The sequence below is a fragment of the Cardiocondyla obscurior genome, linkage group LG14, assembly GCF_019399895.1.
Source record: "Cardiocondyla obscurior isolate alpha-2009 linkage group LG14, Cobs3.1, whole genome shotgun sequence".
Lineage (NCBI taxonomy): Eukaryota > Metazoa > Arthropoda > Insecta > Hymenoptera > Formicidae > Cardiocondyla > Cardiocondyla obscurior.
In genome coordinates this window covers 2790581-2814203 of record NC_091877.1, presented here as the reverse complement: position 1 = coordinate 2814203, position 23623 = coordinate 2790581, and the positions used below count along the sequence as shown (strand labels likewise).

At 48.1% G+C, this 23623-nt stretch overlaps 1 protein-coding gene and 1 long non-coding RNA gene across 3 annotated transcripts in view; one reads left to right on the top strand and one right to left on the bottom strand.

The window, feature by feature from the left end:
- Positions 1-23623, top strand: part of LOC139108285 (uncharacterized) — a 152310-nt gene that overhangs the window by 92708 nt on the left and 35979 nt on the right. For both annotated transcript variants that reach the window (XR_011546636.1, XR_011546635.1), the window contains exon 5: positions 7821-7935. This is a non-coding gene — a long non-coding RNA (uncharacterized lncRNA). The remainder of the gene's footprint in view (positions 1-7820; positions 7936-23623) is intronic.
- On the bottom strand, positions 3278-6059 carry Noc (no ocelli). Its single transcript, XM_070665751.1, has 2 exons — positions 5338-6059; positions 3278-4956 (listed from the first exon to the last, which is right to left on the bottom strand). Exons 1-2 carry the CDS (start codon positions 5422-5424, stop codon positions 3553-3555), a joined length of 1491 nt encoding a protein of 496 aa, XP_070521852.1. The 5' UTR covers positions 5425-6059; the 3' UTR covers positions 3278-3552.

Sequence of the window (23623 nt, the reverse complement as noted above, 5' to 3'; positions counted from 1 at the left end):
CATTCCCGGGCGAAGTGCTCCCCGGGGTAATTATTGTTTGCCGCGGGTATGCGGTCTACGTAGCGGGGCGCGTGGATATCGTCATAATTCGTCGTAATTACCTTGTAACATAGTTACTTCATCGATCGCTTTATCTTGCTTAAGCCGTACTTAGCGGAATGGCCATAATCGCCTAACCGCGGAGCGTTTGAGTGCCAACGAGGCCCGATAGCCGGGCTCTTTAATGACCGTATCGCTCGTCAAGCGGATACGCGCACGAAGCCGCGCGGCCGGCGAGCGCGTAAATGCGTTACGCTGCGCGGACGCACCGGTGCGCCTCGCCGAATATGTATCTAGCGTTTCATTTTGCGCAACGTAGCTATCGCAACGATATCAAATCGAATGTTAAATCGTGATTTTATATTGGAAATTACGCGCTGAAAAAGATTACTGCTTACTTGACGCGTTTAGGACGTGAACATGCGAAGGTGATATTTAGATTCGCTTTGGAATAAAAGAAATAAAAAAAAAAAAAAGACCGTTATTTGACGCGCAAGCGAGTTAAGAACGGGCATCACGGACGTGCACATAAAGACTTTAGGTGACGTCTCCGACAAGTAACTAATTGAGATTCAGCGACACGCATAATCGCCTCGAAGTAACACGGATTCCAATCGGCGGAGGGTGCGCCGTGAAAGGCGAAATACGGGCGGGACCATTCATCCCGACGGTTAAAATCACCGAATATTTCACTTTGCTGAGCCAGCTGAGCCTGCCACCGCCTGTCGCGGCACCCCGGCGATGGAAACGACGGAGGGATGAAGCGGGTCCTTCTCTCCACGGCTCGCCTCCGCGTCTCCACGACAGAGAGAAAGAGAGAGCGAGAGAAACGAATGTGTAAAGGAGACGGGCCGAGGTAGAGCGAGAAAGAGAGAAAGAGGGATGGAGGAGAGCCACCGGTTCTAGAAACCTACGGTTTGCCACCCACATCCCTCTCGCTGTCTCTTTTTCTCCGCTCGCCCTCTTCCCTACGCTAGACTGCAGATTTATGCGCCCCGCCTTGCAGCGCTGATATCCGAGAGCTCACGACCCGTTCCGTCCGTAATGAAAGAAATAAATTTACTCTTCTGGGGGTGCCCCAGGGATTGGGACTCGCCCGTACGTGTGTGCACACGTACGCGGCTCTCCGCGTTCCGGCGGCGTTAGCCAGAGTGGGATCGCCAATTTAAGGATTTTGTCACGAGATCCGACTGCCTTTGAACAACCGTAGTTTAGTAACTCAAAGATGTATATGTATTTTCCTCCGCCGCTTACCCGTAGTGAAATCATAAATAACGATATAATAGACAAGAGAATACCCGCAGGGCGGAAGGAACTCAAAGAGAAGAAAGATTTCCGAACGAGAGAAAAGATGTTTCGGTAATTATGCCGGGAGAGAAAGAGAATGAGAGAAAAAAGGGTCATAATTTATCGTACGTCTTAAATTTTTCACTTTCGTCTTTCGCGTCTTTACATTTTGTCCTGTAAACAAATTAGCCACGTCAAATTATGGACACGGTAAATTAATTTGTACCTATTCACTCCAAGACAAACTTAATAATCGAGCTGTTCGTTATTTTGCATAAAGGAAGGAAATAGAATATGTGCGCGCGCGCGGTGTAGCGTGCATGCGTGTATGTGTTAGTAAAAAGGAAAAAAAAAAACAAAAAAAAAACAAAAAATTTAACTTCCTAAGATGCATACCCAAGATAAATGATAAGTAGATTCGTATCGATATGAGTATTGATAATGATTAACAACACGACGGGATGATCGATAACGGTATCGTTTCGTGTCCACTAAGTTATTTTAGGTCGCGATAAGAATGAAGTGAGTAACAAATGAAATAACGTAATCAAAAGTTTATGAAGATTATCTGCGCGGAGCAAAATAATAGATAGAACCGCTCGAACGTTTGTCGGAAATGATTATCTTAATTGTTTATATAATAGAGCCGCGGCGGCGACGTGCGATAAAATGTGTAAGAGATATCTTTAAATTTCTCCGTGTGGTCTCTACGTGAACGAATAATGGGTTTAGACATGTAAGAAACTACGCCTCGTTGCTAGTGAATGACAGATTGTGAAGTGCGTTTGATAAATTATCCGTCAGGCATGATTGACGAGCAGAGATCGTAACAGGTCAGCGAAACCGGGCGGACTGATTTTTATACTGGTAAAATAAAAAGAAATATATAAAAAAATACAATAAAAAAACCGCGATACGAGTACGGGAATCAAACTAAATAATAATTGATATCTTTGCAGCCTGGGTGCGAATTTAGTACGTGTATTTTGAGAGCAAACAGGCGAAAGGTGAGAGATCGAAATACGCGAGGAATTGCGCGATTTGATAATTCAGACGTGAATATTAGTTTCATAAAGTTACGTACGTGGTTTGCATAAGAGAAAACGGTAATTGCAAAATGTAAAGTAGAAAAAAAAAAAGAAAAAAAAGAGAGAGACAAAAAAAAAACGAAGGAATCGGATTAAACGAGAAAACAGTACGGCAAAACGCATGTAGCGGAGGATCAAAATAATTCCTGCGAACGTAGTTTTTATTAAAGCGGCATGGAAAATCAACGGTGTCTACGAAAAGACATTTACAATGCGGATAAGGCGTATCGTGCGCGACGTTGCCTCCGATTAGAATATTCTATTCTCGACAACGTGTACGCGGAGGAAACGCGATGTTAAGCGATACGATCCGGAGCGCGCGCCAGATAACGCCTCGATCAAAAGTCGTCCCGGCGGTGTTACTGAATTTCGAAGAGAAAATGATAAAACGGATTCCGCTCGCCGATCTTATTTTCGTTTTCTGCACTCGGTATCCGCATTTTGCGCGCCAACGATAACAAATCACAACGTTGTGTTTCGTCCCGGAGATATCTCGGATATTCGCGCTAACAATATCCCTTCTTCGTTCGTTTGCTCACGCGAAAGAGTGTAATATCACAGATATATCGCGAACACAGAGTTCCGCGCCGACCGTCGGATACACGAAAGGCAAACGCATCTCTTGCGTCTGGAAACGCAGTCGGGAATTTCTCGCGGGCTGATATCTTAGTGTGAAGCTGATTTTTTTTTTTTTTTTCTTCTGCCCCGCAGTTGCGACGATATCAACTTACAGCTGGCACGTGTAATCCTTTTCCCCCCGTGTGGCAACCGGGCTTTAACGGAGGTGCGAATTTACCGGTACCTGGAGTAGTTTCCGTGAGAGAGAGAGAGTAGTCTCGCGATGCAACGTCGACACTGCCAAGTAGTTTCATAAACTTTAATCATAATCTTCAAATGTACACATATATTTATATTTATATATACATATATAGAATTTTTTTTTAAATAAATCTGTATTTTACACAATGAGCTATTTACACAACAAGTCTCAGACTGCGTTTGTCCGCGCGCGTATGTCGTTTGCACATTCTCCAATTGTACACTTGGAAAAAGGTAAGAGACAGGACAGAGAGAGGACGAGATGAGAGCCCTCCGCTCTCCCTCTCTCCCCCTTTTCCCTGTCCGCGGTACAACCATCTTAGGGATGCACGGCGGCACCGATTCGCTGTCCGTAAACCGCGTACGGCGAGTAGTACGGTCCCAAGGCGTTGAAAGCGCTGTACGGTGAGGCGGCGAGCGAGGCTGGGAGCGGACCCGTCGGCGGCTTGCCGTACGGATGATATCGCGCCCCGAGCGGGCTGAGCGACGGCGCGGGATAAGATCCGCCGCTGGCACGATGAAGGGTGGTCGACGGCGACAACAACGGATGCGGATGTGGATTGCCGAGGAGCGCCGCCGCGGACGCCGCCGCCGCCGCCGCCGCGTGGTCGCCGCCAGTGAGGCTCGTGTGACTACGTAGATGCTGCAGAAGCTCCTCCGACGTGGTGAACCGCTTGCCGCAGTAGGACTCGCCGGCGATCCAGTTGCAGACGTAGGGCCGGCCCCCGGCCAGCGTGGACGGATAGGTGAGCGACGGTGGCGGCATCGGGCCCAGAGACGATAACGCCATCGCCAGGCCGTATTTTTGATGATCACACTGCGTGCACCCACTCGGACAGCTGCCCGCACCCATCATAATTTGCGCGCTGTGCATGCTGTATTGGCATCCGGTGCAGAATGGATCCTTGCAGACGGGGACGAGAGCTTCGCCGCCGGCGGGGGTCTTGACGCGGGCGTAACTCAAGTACGGATTGCCGCCGGTCGGGCCCGCTGTCGACGGGTAACCGACGGAAAGTAGCGCCGCCGCGTGATGCGAGAAGGGCGACGCGCCCGCGAAGGGCGGCCTGAAGGCCGGGTTCTCGGCGAGGCCCGGCGGACAGCATAGTTGACTGCCGGAGAATCCCACGGGTAAGCCCGGCTTGAACGCGGCCAAGTTCGCGTCCTTTGCGTGAGAGCCGGAGAGGATCTCCATTCCGGATCGGATAATCGGGCTGGCGCCGTTGTTGTTGCCGTTGCTACCGCTGTTCCGTGGCGAGCCGTCGGTCTTCTCGCGATCCGCCGGGGTCTTTCGCTCCATCGACGGCGTACCGCTGGTCGTCGTTGCCGTCGCTTGGCTGCTCGGCGATGCGGATTTCCGGCTCACCGGCGTGCGATTGCCGGACGATTTTTTCTCGCCGTGCGTGCTGTCACTGACACTCACATTATCCTGACCACTGACACTGTGCACACTGGCTTTAGACGCAGGTCTACCGTCGTCCGAGGTCTTCTTCGTCACAACGTTCGTCTCGTACGGCTTGAACGCCAGCGACTTGCCGTCCGTCGGACTGCCGCGGGTGCTTCGCTCGAGTTTCGCGGCCGGCGGCGACTTCGCGTTCGTCGCGATGCTGCTCATGCTCTTCGTGCTCTTCTCCATAGGTGAAATCAGCGGTTTCGCAGGTGAATCCGCGCCGATCTGACTACATGTCTGTGCTAACAGCGCCAGTGGACTCTTCTTCGCGTCCAACTGCACAACCCAAGAGAAAAAAAAAACAAAATTATAGACGAGACTGCGGAAATATTCGTTCCTGCTTCTCACATTAACGCAAAAAGTAAAAAATACGTTGGCTGAGGGTAACGGAATGCGAAATATCGACAGCTATTCTCTGCTTTAGGTTGCCGTCGGAACGCGTAAGCGATCCGTCGAGAGATAATTCGTGAAAGTTTACAACAAAAATATCCCGCGCTTACGTTATTTGTATTGAGTCTCGTAATTATTTTTGCTCTCAACGTAGGAATCTTTTCTTTTTATCAATTTTTCGTCGAAAATCGGTAGGAGATAAATAAAAAAAAAAAAAATAAAATAAAATGATAAAAAAGATTAACGTATGCAGAAGGCGATACTAACCGTGGTTGGAAGCGGCGACAGATAATCCGGTTGTAAATACTGATTATGTCCAGTAGTCAGCATACTGCCTTCCTCGAGCACAACCATTTGGTTTCCCACTGATTGATCTCACACTGCACTGTAAACCAATCACGGATATTCACACAGACGCTACGCGGCCGTGAGGGTGCGCGAGAACTGGGTAACGTCGCGTCGGAAACTCTGCGACGACGAAGATATTCACAAGCGTCGAGGACTGCGCCTCCGTCCGGGTGGAATCGATCACCTCGCGCGGCGACCACGTATACTCTGGCGCGATGAGCGACGCGTGCACCACGGAATCCAGGAAAATAATGACGGAGCTTCGTTCCCGAGCTGCTCAGCTCCGGTGCCAGGAGTGGAGTGCAACCTCGGCGACATCTGCTGGCGCGAACCTCGGTCGTTCGAGCACCTCCCCGCTGGTTCCCCTAGCCCCCCTCGGTCCACTCAGACCCGGGGTGTATAACCTGTCCTCCTGCTGTAGGCCTCCACCACTTTCCTCGGACACGCGTGGAGGGGCTCGGGATGGCATTGTGGTGGGAGAATTGCGGTGCCGCGTGGGGTGTGGGAAGGCATTCTAATTCAACACGCCACCCATGATGTTGGCCCGACGATGACAGCTCCCATCCCGGCTTTGATATTTCACCGCTTTTACAGCCGTCCGTTCCTCGCCCCGCGCGCCCGACCGACGTGGGTCCCCGCTTTCTTCCCTTTCCCCGCCGGCCCTCCATTCGTCTTTCCGTCTCGCTCTCTCTTCCGCGTTCTCTCTCTTCGTCCCACGGTCGTTTTCCCCGCCTAGCCTCCCGCGCCGGGGCTACCATAGCTGCCACGACACGGAACCGTCGTTCCTGCCACCACGGCAACCCGATATTTTATACCGTGAAACCTGTCTGTCTCTCCAGCCGGCCCCGCTTAATAAGCAGCTTTCAAAATAGAAATGTAATGGGCCGCCGGTGGTAGGGGGAGACGGGAAGAGAGCGGGGCCGGGTGATTGATTGCTCGCTCAGCGACTTACCGACTTGCCGCCGCGGCCCCACGGGGGTAACGAATGACAGCCACTTAAGCGCTGTTTGCCTACAGTTTTGTAAAAGCGTTTTAATTATCGCCCCGGCCCCGACCGCGGTGCGCACTGAGTCATCCGGTACTTAACGCCTCGTGGCTACCGATCTCTCGGCGTTTGCGTGCCGCTCTCGATGTCACGTCGCGGATTTGTCGATGCCCAGCAAGGTAACCGCCGACAATGTGGCGAATTTTTTCGTTCCCGAGTAAAGTCATATATAATTACGCAAGGCAAGCTCAAAACATTTTACAAAATTGTAGAAAGCGAGATGATAACTATTCTGCTAATATATTCTTCACGTTTTTAACTTATTGATTTAGAAAATATCGATTTCTAAAAATACTGCAAAGATACCGTCTAGTATCTATTCCTTTTCCATGTCACTATCTGGCGAGCCCGACGGGTTATCTATCCAAGTAAAAATATCTTATTTTACAGCAAAATGTTTTGCCGTTGTGAAAGTTAAAATAACAAGCCCGAATAAAGAGACTGCAAATGACGTATCGCCTGCAATTAGCGAACCTTTAATGTTTATGTCGTGTCTCATAATTCATTACGTCTATAAACCAGCGGAGTATATCAGTTTCAAGATTTGTGCTGACGCAATTAGAGGAAATAATGTCGCGCAGTTCGCGAATAAAACTTTCCAGGCGTCCGCATATTTCATATTAATCGCTACACATTTCATTATAATTCTAGCATTATTCATTCGCGTTATTTCGCTTCTCCGTCGTTTTTACACCGTCGCACGAGTGCACGGATTCGTTGTTCCCGGTCAAGAAACGTGTCTTGCGTATACGCGGGTATAATGTCCAGGTCGCTGGGATGGCGGAAAAAAAAGAAAAAAAAGGGGGGAGAGGAGAACGGTTATATTTTACGGTCGGATTAACTGAACGGGTCGCGCGTTTCGCCTCATATTAATTAAAACCTTCAAAGCCAAACGCGCCGCGTTGACGTTAACGTGATTTAACGCGAACCCGCGAGATTACATTACGAATAAACATGTCAATCAACCGCTCAGACATTTTGTGGAAAATCAACGGCTGGCGCGTTTGACAGCGCGCCCGGCGCGTCTTTTCTGCGACGGACATGTGTCACGATCAGACGGAGTTACGGCTCCGCTTGGCGTGTCTTAGCTGTCTCCTTAGAAGAGCCCTATCGAGCCGAGAAGCAAAATTGGGGCGTTCAAAGCGCGTATTAGCCAACATTAATACCGTCCGATCTCGATCGGCGCTTTCCTTCGCGCTTATTTCGCTAAAAATAGACAGACTCGCGAGTAGCTTCGATTTCCTTCATTAAACTTCGGGAAAAGGGGAAAAAAAAGTGTATAATAATATCGCTGCTTTTTCAACGTAACGCCTTTCCAATATCCTATTTAATATTTTTTTTTATTCTCTGTTAATAGAAATAAAAGAAGCAGAAGCGTGCGGATAGAAGAAGTACCAGATTCCCGATAGCACAGACACGACGGGTAGACGGCGATCGGCCGCTATTTCCGAAGTTCCCACTTCTGTCGCACGGTAAGTTACAGTATCCGTTTTTGTTACAGCAAAATAAAAATCCCAGTTGTCACCGCTAACTATTTTTTTATATTTTGTCGCCGCAGACGGGTATCCGTGTCATCGTTCGTGTCAATTTTTTATGCACTGGAAGGAAAAAAATAAACGTATTTTTATTAGGATCACCAGTAATGAACGGTGACAGAAATGAGATAGGGACCGACAAGCGAAATTGATTTTCCGTGGTGTATTCTTTTAGAAATCAGACACTGAATTTTGCATGGCTTTGCTTAACGGATCTTTTGATTAGCTGTAAGTGTCAGTCTCGTTGACGGTGTTTCGTGTCGCGATACCGCGGCGATTCGTTATGAAATTGCGCGGTAAATGTCAGATTGTCGATAGCGCGCCGTAAATAAAAATGGCAGACGACTCGCCGCGCATTATTTACGATTTCCGTAGCTGGACTTTTTTTTTTTTTTTTTTCTTTGCCCCCGCCGGAATGTCGGAACTCCCAATTAAGTCCGTCTCTCGGTTTCATCGAAAATGCTCGCTGTCTATATTAAGCGTAAGGCGAGGCCTGGCTCACTTCATTATCAGATAATAAATATAACGACGATAACGGTTCGCGTTGCACGCCGACGTGCATAATCGTTCCACCGTGAATAAACATTTCGGTGTATTAGCTGATTATTATTTCGATAGAAAATCTCGGAATAATTCATTGATTACGTACGTAGAGTTCCGCGAGTTAGGGTATCGCCGCGATACGATATTTATTTGCCGTGCGCTGCGCCGAAGCCGCCGGCGATCTTGGCGGACGACTCGCTTGGTCGGGGTCGACGTTGGCCGCTACCTGCGAGAGGTTTCTTTGTCAGCGAGGAAACCCGGCTGGCGCGATTAGTGCGTCCCTGAGCGACGTCTATCAGGCGTGTTCTGGCCAGTCTTACGAGTCAGCGCGGACAATTTAGCACATCAATAACAGGCCGCAGATAAAAGCAGCCCATACATCGTGGTTGACGTATCGTTTGTAATAAAACACAAAGGGGGGTTCTAGCCGCCAGCGGCATCTGTGTACCGCGCTCCGCGCGCAGTCGTTCGTTCATTCTTGCTGTTATTAACAGGCCGTACATCGTGGATGTTTTCTACCTACCGTCTCCCGCCGAGTCATACATCACCGCTGAATGCGCGACAGCAAAGAGCAACTATAATTCATCTATAAGCTACAGCCGATCCCTCCCGGCAGAAATATGGCGGAAGATGAAATCGATAGGTCAAACGTTGCTGACGGCGTTTACGTCATACGCGTAAAATTCAGTTTCCGTTAATCTCGTTTCGCGGCGGAGTTAGAGCCCGGGAGGACGGGATAAAAGTTGGCTGAAGCCCTTTCGGGAATTACGCTCCCTCGCCCTTACCCTCAAACGTTCCATCGGTATCGTCATTTTTATTCCCGACGCCTCTCGTCGGATTTAATTTATCTCACCTCCTGCCTTTGTTATCGCACGAGGTGCGCGAGAATTTTTAATTTCGTCGTGTTGCGAGTGTGACGGTCGTGCTCCTTTTGAGAAACTCCGCGCCGCGCCGCCGCGTAGCGAATCCATTCCGGGCACTCGCTAAAACGCGCGCCGCCTGTTTTTCTCTCGTTTCGATAAATTGTCCCGGCGATGCGGAAAATCGGGCGGACGCGTAACGTATACGGAGGGATCAAGTATAGGGAATCGATCATGCAGCAAACGCCCGTGCTCGGATACCGAGGACATATTTCGATACGCGTGCAGCGCCGGGGAATTGTGCTCCGAACGATTCGAATAACATATCGCTGAAACGCCTCTTTTTTTTTTTATTTCCCCTCCCCTCTTTTTCTTTCGTTTTTCGTACGTCTGTGTATGCTCAGGATAGATATTATCGTGGCGTGAAGCTCTCAGACATCCACCCGGGCCATTTTTCTTAGGGTTACCCATTTCGGAGGAAACGTTAGACAGCTACTACGTTATTTCCATCGATCACGTCGAGTCGAGTAGACGATGTCTCGTGACGAAGAAGTATCGGCGCGAGCCCGCCGCGAAAAATATTTTTCTCTTTTGCCAACACGTATCAAGAGCGGTTTCACGTACATTCGTATGCTAACGCGCGCTTAATATTACCATAATTTTTGCATAATTACGAGCTGAATAATAATCAGGCTACAAAATCATCGTAATCAACATTTCGTTATTTAATCGTGTGAAAAGTCACGAGGCTGTTAAAAAAAAAGCGCAGTACGAAATTGTTAAGCAATTTGCATTTTAATGCTCCATAAAAGAGGTACACTGTCTAAAGACCAGCTGCGTTCGACGATCTCTCTTTTTATCGTTCAGCGAAAGATAAGTTTTAACATAACGTCCATAAACGTTTATCGCCAAAATAACAACTTTTATTTGTCAGATTTTGTATTTTTTATTTTTGCATTACGCAATCCTTTTCCTTCGTTGATAATAAATGCGACTAAATAAAGAAAAAAAAAAAAAAGGCAGAATGACCGAAGTCGTAAAGAGTCGTAATTCAGTTGAAAGATTTAAAATTGCGCTGAAAGAAAAATAATGACGTCGTTGTGGAGATACGGGGGAGAAACTAGTTTCCGGAAGCACCAGTTTGGTTGAATAAAAAGACTGATCGTCTTTCGTGGGGTTTGTTTGTACCACGAGAGCGACTGTTGTGACATAAACGGATTCATCCCAAGATTTCCCCTTGCTCGCCTCTATGAACGGCTGTCACTCGGCGGCTCGTTTGCCGAGCCACCATCCTCGAAAGAAACTTTAGACGTCTACCACATTATTTCCATCGATCATGCGGTGTCAAGGCGACAACGTCGTCACCGACGGCCTCTCGGACATCTCTTCAAAATGCCCGATAGAGAGTCTTCTTCCCTTTTCTTGCCGCAACTGTCACGGGGTAAACAGTCACGGTGGCCGGCGACGGTGACGGCCTATGCCTGAAACGCGGAAAATAGTCGGAGAAGCCGGGTGAATCTGTGGACGCGGCGAATGAGGTAAAAGATGGCGGAGAAAGAGTTCAACGGGAGCAAGAGACACGAGGGCGAGGAAAGGGGGAGGACGAGAGAAGGAGAGAGCGCGGAGGAACGGAGAGAAAGAGGTAGAGGGAGAGAGCCGAGCGCGGCAGACCGGATGATGAATTAGCCGAGATGACCTCTCGCGCGAAATCTCTCCGCTAGCTCTCGCGGTAGGCAGCTCCCGTGATGTCGGCCCCGAGATGATGGATCGCTTCGCGTCACGGAGCCATTCATCACCTCCATCTATCAGCCACCCCTTCACCTTGCTTTAGAAAGCGAGCATTCGACGGCTATCTACTCGCTTCGGATAGTGATTAATGTTGATCGGAGCGCACCCTGTTATTCGACCTCACCTCTCTCTCTCTTCCTCTCTGTCCTTCTCTCTTCCTTCCTCCCGTTTTCTCTCTCTCTCGCTCTCTCTTTCTCTCTTTCGCTCCTACTCTCCTGCCATTGATCTTTCCCTCCCGCTCTTTCCCGAGCGAGCATCGCGCGTCCACGCATTCCTGGACGTTGACTTCGTATCAGCCACGTACGTCCATCTTCCGAAATGTCAGTCGACCTGACGAAAATGGTCGAAGGGATCGATCGCGTATGTGTTTATAGCGCGAGGTTGAGCGATACGTTTCTTCGTATTGAACGATACGGTGCAATGCGGCATAACTTCCCGCGATATAGCGGTACACTCTATACCGTCTGGCATTTTGCATCGCGACATATATTACGGCTTATCGATATGTATTTCCGCGTTAGCTGCAGTTAACGCGGGGACTGCCGGCGTTGCGTTCACACGCCGATTTCTCCTCTGCTTTTCGCGGGGGAATTTGTTAAAACAGTAACGGGAGCGGGGGAGGCAAGAGAGAGGGCCACTTAAGTTTTCGCGACCGTCTGAAAAATAAACTACGATCCGAGTGAATAAGTTTGCCGATCAGACCTGTTAGTCGCGGTTAAAACGGTGACTTCGCGTCGCGTTACAGTAACAGCATTCCTTCGTGTAAACTTTATGTTATTTAGACTCGGAATCGCCGGCGCTGGCTATCGGCCAATATTAAGATTCCCGTTCCTGCGGCAACCGCTTCTGCCTTTGGTAGCCCGTCGATATGCGATTGCCGGGAATTCCATAAGGAAGACGCGGGAGTCCACGAGCACGTACATACGAAGGATAACTAATTGTGAGGTCAGCCGATGTCAGGAATTTACATAATACGACAACGGCGTAGCGACCAGCTGAGCGGTTGGCCGCTATTCGCGACGGGGCCCAGGCGGCGCGCAGGAATGGCTGATAATGTTGTACAGGTCGTACATCGTGGCCTTCTTTAATGGTCGGACATTAATCTTTTTTTTTTTTTTTTTATATCTGTTTCCTTTTCCTTTCCCCCCTCTCTCTTTCTCTCTATCTCTTTCCTTCTCCTTCTTTTCCGCGCAACCATGTGGGTTCGACTTTCTACGTGACTGTTTTCTGCGATTAGCCGACGAATAATCGTATCTAATAATATGTTATTACACTAATGCACCTTTCCAATCGGCACATCGGCTTTATGACTTTGACGATTGCAGGATATGCCAAACGCTGCGGGGTCAGAGGCACGAACTTCCCTCCTCGCTGTGCTATATTTCACGTATACAAACCGCGCGTAACGCAAAACTGCGCACCGTGCCGCTTCCACATTCCGCGAGGAGCTCTCGCAGAATCCGCGGCCTTGTAATTCGAGTACGGGCGCGATTCATCCCACTTGCTTCCACGCCGGTAATTGCGTTTGAATTATGAGATTGAATACAAAAGGGCGGGATTTTCTCTTTTAATCGATGTGACGCAGATGATCGCGGCGGTAGCGATGAAGTACACGCGGATAAGAAACCCGGCTAATTGTCCCGTGTGTAAATGTGCTCTCGTGTCGGTCCCTTTTTCATCGTCGGTAAGACGGCCGTTTTTTAAGTAACCATTAACGGGCTTTAATTAATCGTCGACTTTTTAATCTTAATTTCGAAGTGCGCACTGGTCTCAAATCGGTCAAAGTGATTAATGATGCGTAAACACGGGCGTGGTAGCAACCGGTTTACAATGTATTTTGCAACACGGCGGTGTGGAACATACTCCGAAGATAAAACTTGGGATCAATTTGTCGCGCGTTACTTTTCTTTTTTCGCAGTAAACATGTTTTGATCTATGTTAGCGAAACTGGTTCCGCGACTTTAAAGTCGCCCGTAAAGACGTCAGAATTCCGTAAATGTCAATCGGCAGAAGTGTTCCACCGACGTGTACGCTTGCCGATGACAATGTCGTTAAATTAATACAACTATATATACGATACGCTTAATATTTCTAAATTAAAAAAACAAAAAAAAAAAATTCCGCGCGCCCCTCGTCGATATACCAGATCTGTAATTAACGTATTACTCGGTCCGGACGTTTAAGGATAATGAGGGTTATAACTTGGCGTGCGCAACGCACGTAACGCTTGTTCCTGAACGTACACGGGATAACGCCGTAAAATCGCGCTTATTATAACGCTTATTATCATCGCGATACCGTGCTATCGCGACGTTTAATAAACTCGCATATCCGCGCGATCTGTCTGGCCCCGTTGACCCGGCCGTCCCCGTCGCATCTTTGTTTCGTGTAAGCTATGGGTGGCCGTAATTTCCAAGTAAAATGCTGGCGACAAAAGCCGTATAACGAGGCACTCGAGAGGAGGCAGGAAGTCGCAGACGCCACGTTGGATGGGACATTGATGAGGAAACTTCGGTTGGTTATAGCCCGAGCTGGTGATAAGGAGCGAAGGAGTTCCTAAGTAAGAGGAGGTATAGCGGTGCTTGCCGAGGGGTTAAACCCGAGCTATCTCTTGCCTCGCGTTATCCCGCTAGCCCGTATATATCCGGTGTAGTCGAGGGGTAGATATACCTTTGGGCAGGGAGAGGCGGCGCCCGCGGTCCTTATCGCACCGTTTTACAATCTAAACGCGAGGAATCAGGAAGGATCAGCCGCGGCAGGGCTCGCCGTCTTAATGAACCGCGATCTAGCTCGCGCCACTTTAACGTTAAGGCAACAACGAGGAAAGCGTGGCCGAATTTGACGCGCGCTGTAAACTTTATATCCCTCTGATGCGGTTCTCGTTTTCTTTTCCCCGCAGAATTATCCCGCGCGCGGTTTTTAAATTCAACGCGGAGTACCGCGGCTCGTGCTCGATTTGTTCCGAGTTATTTAAGAGCAACGGCGGAATAAATTTAAAAATTAATAGTACGGCAAATTTAAATTGCATTTACATTTAAGATGAGTACTGCCCGATGGTGATCGCGATGAAAAACGATATTAAAATTAATATCCTTGATATTGCGAGGTCGTGATTGATCGTCGTGTAATTCTTCCTCTTTCTTTCCCCGCCTGTCCTCTCTCCTTTCTTGTAGTATCGAGCGGTTACATTTCTCTCGGCGCCGTAATATGTATATCTCCAAAATAAATTGAAAGCAAAGTGTTCATTTGTATCCGACAGCAGGCAGCCGTTGCATTTTAATCAAGCCGCCGATCTCACCATCCCGTCCTGTCGTCTCCGTCCTCATAATCGAGCTCGTATCACCACTGAGTGCCGGTGACACTTATTTCATTAGCGTCAAGTAGAATTATACAAGTCGCAGCGAGGCGGCGGCAGTGCCACTGCGAAGGGATGTGTGCGCGGGCTTAAGTGATTCCGAGTACAGCGATTCAATTGTCGCCCAAACGAATTCCTGGTAGGGAAAGCGACGTTCTGCAAGCGCGAGAACGATATCGCCTACGAGAACCCGCATTTTCCAACGTTGACGCGAAAAATGTTCGAGCTCGTCCTGATTTTTTTTTTTTTTCTTTTAAACAGCGACAATCGCGGATTCGCCGGTTCCTGTTTTATTTGGGGAAAAAAGAAAAAAGAAAAAAATAGAAAAGAAAAAAAAGTTATTACGCGTTTGACAGTGCGCTATCGATTCGTTATTCAATAAATTCGGAGGGACGTCGTCGATATACGTTCCGCCGTAGCACTTTATCGTGCGGACGCGCGAAACCTTCCCTATTCTTCACGCAGCGAGATCCGCTGATAAATCCCAAGCAGTTAATGAAAATTCCCCCGTTGCTATTGATCAATCGCTGCTACGAGCCACGGAGGAGTCGGCGCGCCGGCGAGCGCGCCCGGATACTAAACTTTCGAACATTAAAAAAAAGCATACTCGTTAATTTTGCACTTTAATAGGCGGCTCTCCGTTTCTGCGGGCTAATCACTTCATAAATACGGCACACCAGATACAACACACAGATACAATGTTGTTCGTATTAATCCGTAAGAATTGCTAGTTTACGACCGTGCGCGCGGCAACGATGTGTCTTTCGGTTCGTTTCTACCGCGTCTGCATTACATCACGCGGCTAATTAAGCTCTCATTATTCTCCATGAATTATAGCGGCAATTCGCCGACTTTCTCTCACTATGGCACACGGACACGCGAGCGACGTAGGCTCGTCAGGGATTCGCTCGTTGAATTTCAAATGAATCGTTCGTTCGCAAACGATTGTAAAAAAAAAAAAAAAAGAGAATTTCGTTTCTTCTCTTTTTTTCATTATGCCACTTGTATTTTTTCCTTTCCCTCTCTCTTTTTAATTGGTGGATGTTTTATCAGCAAAACGAATTACGCCGCGACTTGTTAATTCATTCCGTTTCCGAAGTGTGACCACTAGAAGACGTAATGACTTGCTGACAAGCATGAATGATTCATAAGTTGCGTAATGAAAAACTAGAAATTTGGTATGCCTAATTCAATTTCGTTACAGTAGCCGGAGAGAGAGAGAGAGAGAGAGAGAGAGAGAGAGAGAGAGAGAGAGAGAGAGAAAGGCCACGGGAATATCGTTAACGGAATAACAGTATTCATTTATTATCATATCCTCGTCGAATCGCCGTGAGTTTCGATGTTTAAGCGCGAAGGTATAAGTCGGCTGATTAAATTGAGAAAAAAAATATCGAAACTACGGATCGCATAAGTTTCATTTTCATCACCTATCCGTTCATTTAGGTGCGCCACTAGTATTTCGTCGGATTTGCGATTTTTAAGTTACATAAACGACCGGTCGGGGTTGATATGCACGTTGAGACAAACATGCTGATTAGCGTTACGAAGCTTTTACGTCCTCGTAAATAAGCGGGCGGTGTCGCAATCGAAGATATTTCCGAACGGCTAGATGTTGCAAGCTGCTCGCGACTTAGGTACGGCGCGCTTCTTTCGCCCCGGCGCGGTAATGGAAACGCGCGATGATTATCGGATAATTATTTCCTTCGCCGTAAATTAACGTGTATTACGCCAATTTGATTCTCGTCCTATCGATTCCCGGGAAACAAAGTTCAAACCTCGAAGGCTGGTACGCTCGCTTATATTCTACGCCGCGTTCTTCCGTCCGCGTGCAAATTTTTCTTCAACGGCAAGCAGCTGGCTACGTCGTCGTCGCACGGAAGAGTCACGCGAGACCGGATGGAGCGCGTGACTGGCTGCGGGCCTGCGGTCGCGCGGTGTGTTCGCAGGGAAGCGTCGCCTCGCCGCGACGACAGGCCGAGGCTAACCGTAAAAATAATAGGGTCTCCAGTGAAATAAATTGAGTTATTAACGTGACGGTATCACAATAAATTATGATGAAGCGGCTCCGGGGGGGCAAAAAGGAACGGTCAGATAGCGGTTGGTGAGAGGTCGGACGGGGCTAACAGCGGTTGATTGCCGGTCGCTCGTTTGTCTCCATGTAGCCTGACAGGAACTGTCCTGGCCGAGGTAACGTCAGCGCGAACCCCGGCGCTCGCCGTGCCGCGCTGCGCGCACCGCCCGACACACGGACAAGACCTCGTAGCAGCGCCGTTACTCGATGGTGCCCGTAATTAGTTCTGTCCATAGATTGAAACAAATGGCACGCCGCCCGGCGAAACTGGACTCCGCGATGGTCAAAGGAAGGGGATTGTAAGGGAGAAAGAGGAATGTGACAGGGAACGCGGCGATACGTCCCTTCTCACGCGGGCACCACCCGTCCTCGCAGCTTCGATGACACGGCGGAACGCGCCGCGTTTCCTGTCTCTATCAAAGTTGCCGCGGCAAAGTGGTTTCCGCGATGATACACGGCGTGCAGAAGAGATATTTCGAAATCTCTGTACGGCGCTGATCTCTCCGTTTTTCTCTCTTTCTCTCTCTCTCTCTCTCTCTCGCAGTCCTTGGGCATTTTTTATTCGCGTAGGTGTCCCCGTGTCGTCCCCGTCATCGCCGCGGACATCACAATGGCTCGCACGTCTTTCACTTTCCGAACAATGTGCGCGCAAATTAACGCTACTTGTTGGGTCGTAAATGTCATTGACTCTCGACAGAGCGCGGCGCCATTAGATTACCTGTAACTAGGTTACGTCTACGCTCGGGATGCGCGGGCGAGACTCCCCCCTCAGGAATTCTGTTAGGACGTTGTCATGTAGACGCGAGAGGAGGCCGCATTGTCCCGTCGTGCGCGCCACGCTTTCTGACGGCGTCGGGGCCTAGCGATATCTCCGATCTTCGGCCGAATACATGAATCATAGCCGGATCCCACACGTGCCTTTGACTTTTAAATCTTTGATCGGGCAGATTCAATTGCCCGATTTGATTTATTACACCCGTCTAACGACGCCGATGGAAATGTCACGAAATAATGCGATGCCGTTCGAATCGAGAGACGCGGACACAATCGGCGTTAGATATTTAACAACGAATGAAGGATGGACATCTGGCGTATCTCTCAATTTGAATAGTTTTATCTCGGTTTTGACGCGTCATTCCGATTGTATTTTGCGACAATCGGCCGCGGTAAATTTGTGATTTTATCGTTACACGAAAAAGATGAATTTACAATAATTTAATCAATGCATCAAATAACGCAGTATACAATTATATTTACTTATTGGTCAAATCTTATTACTTCTCTCTCAGAAACCTCCTCTCGCTTTAAAATACTTTCTTTGCTTAAAAAAAAAAAAGAAAATAAAAATAAAAAAATTAGACTGAACGTTGAACAAAGCGCAGTTTCAAGTCGGACAATCGCGAAGAAGGATGAGAAGAAAGACAGCGGATGATAGACTGCGTTTTGGCCGTAAACCGGATTCGCCGGAGTGGTGCGCAACTTCTTCGCCGCTTTATTTCACCTTTCACCGACAAGTGTGCAACCCGGCATCGCTCCAGGCAGTCTGATGATTAGCATGCTGACTATGCATGAGGCGCTATAACATCGGGGAGCCGCGAATAGGAGAAAAGTCTGACTATAAACGAAGGTGGCAGACGGAGACATTGATTGAAAAGCCTGTAAGCGACGCCGTCCCGAGAGTAACGAGGTGAACGTAACCGCTGTGTCTTTATACGTGCACGGTGTTTATTACTTTGCGCATGCAATCTCCGCGGCGTCTTACGATTTTTAACCTAGTAATGAAACGTCTTAGGAAACTGATTCTTTCAATTGCTCGTCTTTGAGAGGCGGTCTCACGATACTTCGCGGGAAACCTTTTCAACCTGTCGCGGGGCCCCGCTTCGTACCCCTCCCCCCTCCCCTCTCTGACAATTTAAGACGCTAAGCGTAAAAGATTTTCATTGAAAAGATGAAATAAATCAATATATCGCGCGTATCGAGACGCGAGCGGATGACACGAGCGAGCGAGAGAGCGGCATTTTACAAGAATCAGTCGAGTTAAGCGCGACGGTAACAGGCGTTCTCGGTATATCTCCTTGCTCCGCGTTTTCTTTTCTCCCATTTCTTGTTGCATCTTTTCTTTCTCTCCCTCGGAACATCTACAGGCTGACTGGCCCATTAATTACCTTTATTGAACTTCCGTGCCGGTTTCGGTCCTGCTCGTCGATCGTCCCTATCACTGCCAATCAATCTCGAGCGTAGCATCGGTGCGGCTTCGTCAAACGTCCCGACGAAATCAGCCAATCTACCGCGGAACAATGGGCCAGCATGACTCGATCGTGTCTTGTCGGCTCTGCATCAACCGTCCCCTTTCCTTTTTTCTGATGCCGGGCCGACATTTATATCCCGTTCTCAGAACGGCTACTCCGCTTCCTCCGCGTTCTTTTAATCACAACAGTGTACGCGGCTTAAATCAAACGGTTTTCAGCAAGTATTCTCTTAGACAAAGATACGCGTTCGGCTTGCAGGAGCAAAAGAAAAAAAAGCATCGATGCCGGGGATACCATCGAGTATTCTTAATTGTTCAATTTGCAAACTAAATTTTCGTAGGAATAAATAATATCAGCGCATTATGTGCGAAAGTCTCTAAAATATTTTAAAGATGATTAGAAAGCGTTTACGTAATTATATTGATATTTTACGTCCGTATGTATATTGGCTCGTTCAGCGCCGCGGTAAATAATTTCACTTATACATTTTTTTATTTTTTATTTTGTTTCGTTATGACATTTGGGCAGAAATTTCAGAGAAACATCAGATCTAAGTAATTTTCACCATGATGTGTAGGTAATTGTAAAAATAATCGATGAGCTGAAAGGAAAGACCTATTTTTTACTTATTACTTCCTGACAGCTCTTACGACGTGGGTACATGACGTCTGAATGGCTGGCGTCACGTTTTCAATTTTCTGCTCGCCTGTTAGGCAGGCTGTCTTTACTCGTTAAGTGCACTGACAGCATCACTGAAGCACTCCCCTTAGATAAATTAAAATATCGATCGGGACACGCCAATTATAAGTTTGACGTTGTACTAATATCTACCGCGTCGCCATCGTACGCAAGGTTAAGTGAAAACCAGCAAATACCGATATAAATAAATTATCGTTGCCTGGATCTTGGTCATCCAAATTTAAGAGGAAGCTACCTGATGTAAAAAAAAAGAAAAAAAGAAAAAAGAAAGGTCAAATAATTGTACCCGACATTTTATAATATCGTCGCACGCAAGCGGAGAGTCGTAAGCCGTCTAAACTATTTCCGAGAATGCACATTGACGTGTACGTACTACCCGATTTTAGTCGCACGTCGCGCGTGTCCGTGCTCGTACTTTTCGAGAACTCGAAAAGTCGGAAGAGAACGTGGATTGAGATCAATGAGGAATGAGCGTCGCGTTTGCGGTCCAGTGGTAAGCAGTCGGGCGCTGTTTTTCCGGCGGTTTGCTGCGCCCTTCCGGTATCGCGGGGCGAGCGAAGCGGGGGCGCGGACGAGGGGAGAAGGGTTAATGGACTGCTGGTCGCGGGGGTTGTCAATACCACGCATTCGCACAGGAGAGAATCACTCTTTTTATTTATTTATTTATTTATTTATTCCGCCGTCCTTTTCCATCTTTTTTCCGCATGCATTCTGACGCGCGGACTACAATATTCGCCGCCGCGCTTTCCAGCTACGGATGGTAGAAGCGGCGGCGGCGGCGGCTGCGGGATGGTATGTAGACGTTGGATAGAGTCAGGCGGGGTGGTTGTGCATTTAGCGAGCTGTCGCCCCCAACCAGACCGTCGTGTCAGGCCACTGACAGTTTTCATTCCGCGCATACTTGACGTGCAACCGGCTCCTCTTTGGTCTCTTCGTTTCTGCGAGGGGCGCCGACAACTCCCGATCGAGATTAATTATTTCGTTGGTCGACAGACTCGCTTCTTCTCTCTCCCTTTCTCTCTCTCTCTCCCTCTCGCCCTTCGCGGAATTGCGATACGATCGTAATCGTGGCGCAACCGCGTCTTTCTAATTACACGGTTAAGATAATATTATTCGAATTTTTCTTTTCGTTTTGTTAACAGCCTTCTCGTCGTAAGAAGCTGTATCTAGATTCCGAATTGCACTCGGTTGAGATCCGCGGGCTTCAAAGCTCTCGTTACGTCTTAAGAATTTTATCGTTAATTTATTCGTATACGCGATATAGTACGTATATATAAATTTAGGAGAGAAGATCTTTATGCACACACATGGAAAACAAGTGTTTAAGGAGATGATGAAACCTTTCCGATTCGTTTCGCAGCGGCGCGATTGAATTGATTGTAGTTACGCAACTAATGAATCGACCTGACAGTCCTATAATTAATTATGAGACTTTTACAAGCATAAATTATCGTTGTGAAACGTATACTGATAAACTGTACCGCGACTACGATATTAGCGTCTACGAGCAATTAAGCAGTGAAGTAAAACGGACATGACAGCTTATACCGACGATGAAAGCTCTAAAAAATGTATCAGCGGCGAGATCAGCGAGCGGAGAGAATTATTTTCCGCATGGTTAAATATAGAATTTTTAATTGCACACGTATCCCGTGTTAATTTATAATAACGATTACCGAAGAGTGAAATAAGGATTGGAGCAGCTAATCGAATATGTATCGTTGCTTTAATTGATATTCATCCGCTTGACCAGTGATCGAGGCGCTTTAAGCGGTTACGCGCGCGAGAGAAATAGAAAGATCGTGGAAACGTATATCTTGCCGATTTATCCGCCTCCGTATCTTATCAGTCGTCGAGCGAGAAAAGCGCCGGCCGTTAATTACAGCAGATAAAGTTCTCTCCCTCCTTGTCAATTTTATTTCACGTTAATGAACCTGCCGTGCGACGAGGTGGATCAATTTCTGTAGCGATTCTGGCGCGACAATGAATACGCGATGAGGGGGACCGAGAGGTGAAACTCTCAAAGACGATACGCGTACCCGGCGTTACGGCCTCTGGACGCGCGCGGCGATGGCGTAACGCGTAATTAACACGTCACGAAGTGTTCCGCGATCTCGCACGTCTTGGCGTAGGGACGTTTTTAGTGGCTCGCGCGCAAGCCTATAATCTCCATCGCGCTCGTTGAAAATCGCCCACGGCGGGGTACGTTACCTTAATGATCCGCCGTGATGATAGAAGCCTTTGATAATCCCAACCGCTGGATTTCCACCGCTATCCGCTTATATTTCTCGACTGCTAAAAAGGCGAGCGTAACGTGGGATCAAACCGTTCTCGAACGTCACGCTCTTCTTTTTTTTTTTTTTTTTTTTCCGTCCTCGCAGCACGCTGAAACTAGAATTAGCGGACGATCGCGCGAAATAAAACTTCCGGATTATGTGTGATCCCGAGGGAAGAAAAAAAAATAGAATTCGGCGGCCGAGACCGAAAAGAGCGAAACAATGTCGCTTCTATTATTTCATCCGACTCCACTAAAATCACAAGTCATTTGATCAGACCCGTTAATTCTCCGCCGGTCGATGAGATAAAAGAAAAAAAAAGAGATAAAAAGAAGGAAAAGAAATAATTAAAAAAAAAAAAAAAAGAAAAAGAGAGAGAGAGAAAAGAGGCGAGGTTGGTCGGGTGCATACGAGGCGACGAAAAGAACTGATTAGTTCCCGTTGTCGCTCGCTCATACTACACGAAATAGCGTGTACGGCGACCGGGGGTTTTAGGTAGCGGAGAAGCGATGGGGATCCGCGGGAGGAAGGGCCGGGGAAAGGGGAGAGGGCGGCGTGGAGGATAGGTGGAAGTTCGATTCGGGGCGAAAGGGAAGGATTAATGGCGCAGGCGGGACACACCGCGGCCATAAATCGCCGGCACGGCCAGGAATTACCGGCTCGCAACTTGCGAAATATGACGGTCTCATAAATCCGAGTCCGCTGGCCCGCGCGCCTCCATCGACTACGTCGACTAGTCCCGCGCTCCCAGCCCTCGCTCGGTCCTCCTCCCGCTCGCGGCGTTAACGCGCCGCGGCGGCGAGATGGAGGATACGAGGTGCGCTCTCCCGGCGTATATACGTTTCAGCTCGGCGTGCAACGGCCATTTATAACTTGCGCGCCTGGAAAAGCGAGGTCCATAACCTAATACGTTCGTTCCGCTCGGCGTGAGGAGGTGAGAAAGGAGTTAAACAAAGAACAAGATACGGCGTGGCGTTGCGTGGAGCGGGCACAACGTCCGGGGGGGATGCTGGCTATACCGTGTCGCGACAACTCGGCACCCGCGATGCGAACCCGTCTCGTCTCTCCGTAAATGTTCCTCCAACCATTGGAGTCTAATGATTAATCTTCTCAAAGTAGTCGTCCACGTCAACGCTCTTCGCGTAAAGAAAAATAAAGAAAAAAAAGAAAACAAAAAGAATCAGGGCACTCTTGGGCTACTGATACCGTGGGACTCGGTAATATCCAAGCGGGCTTATGTTAAAAGGAGCTTCCTGCTTATTTTCAATATCCGTCGTCACCATTCTGAAGTAACGCGGAGTTAGTATCTTCCGCCACGGTGGCGGGCTGCTTTAAACTCGCCGTCGTATTTAGTCCGCCCTTATAACGGCGGTGTTCCTAACGCGGGTGGTTCTCTAATCTCACTAAATCTTAATAACTCTACAAATCATGTTCCGGGACAATTTCGTGAAAATTACGGAATAACTCAGCCGAAAGCATTATCACGGCTGGAAAGTGCCTCAACTATTGTACTCCGCTTAAGCTGCTCTTTCATATGCATAGCGTGTTTCATGTAGGCGTATATCACATAATCAGGAAATTAATTCCAACATGTGGTAAAATAGTGCGCGAAAGCGCTTGCTGGATCGAATGTTTTCTAGACAAGCTACTTTCTTTCTTTTTTTTTTTTTTTTATTTCTTCTCATTTACACCTAATTAAACGAATTCGAAAACACAATCGTATTTTAATATTATCATTTGTAAATAATTTTGCAGGCGCTGCCCAGCGCGTGTCGTTAGCAAAT

Excerpts from the sequence above, each read along its gene's own strand:
- Noc (XM_070665751.1), bottom strand. The coding sequence starts at position 5,424 with ATGGTTGTGCTCGAGGAAGGCAGTATGCTGACTACTGGACATAATCAG. Across the intron at positions 4,957-5,337 it reads TGTCGCCGCTTCCAACCACG|TTGGACGCGAAGAAGAGTCC; the intron begins GTTAGTATCGCC and ends TGGGTTGTGCAG.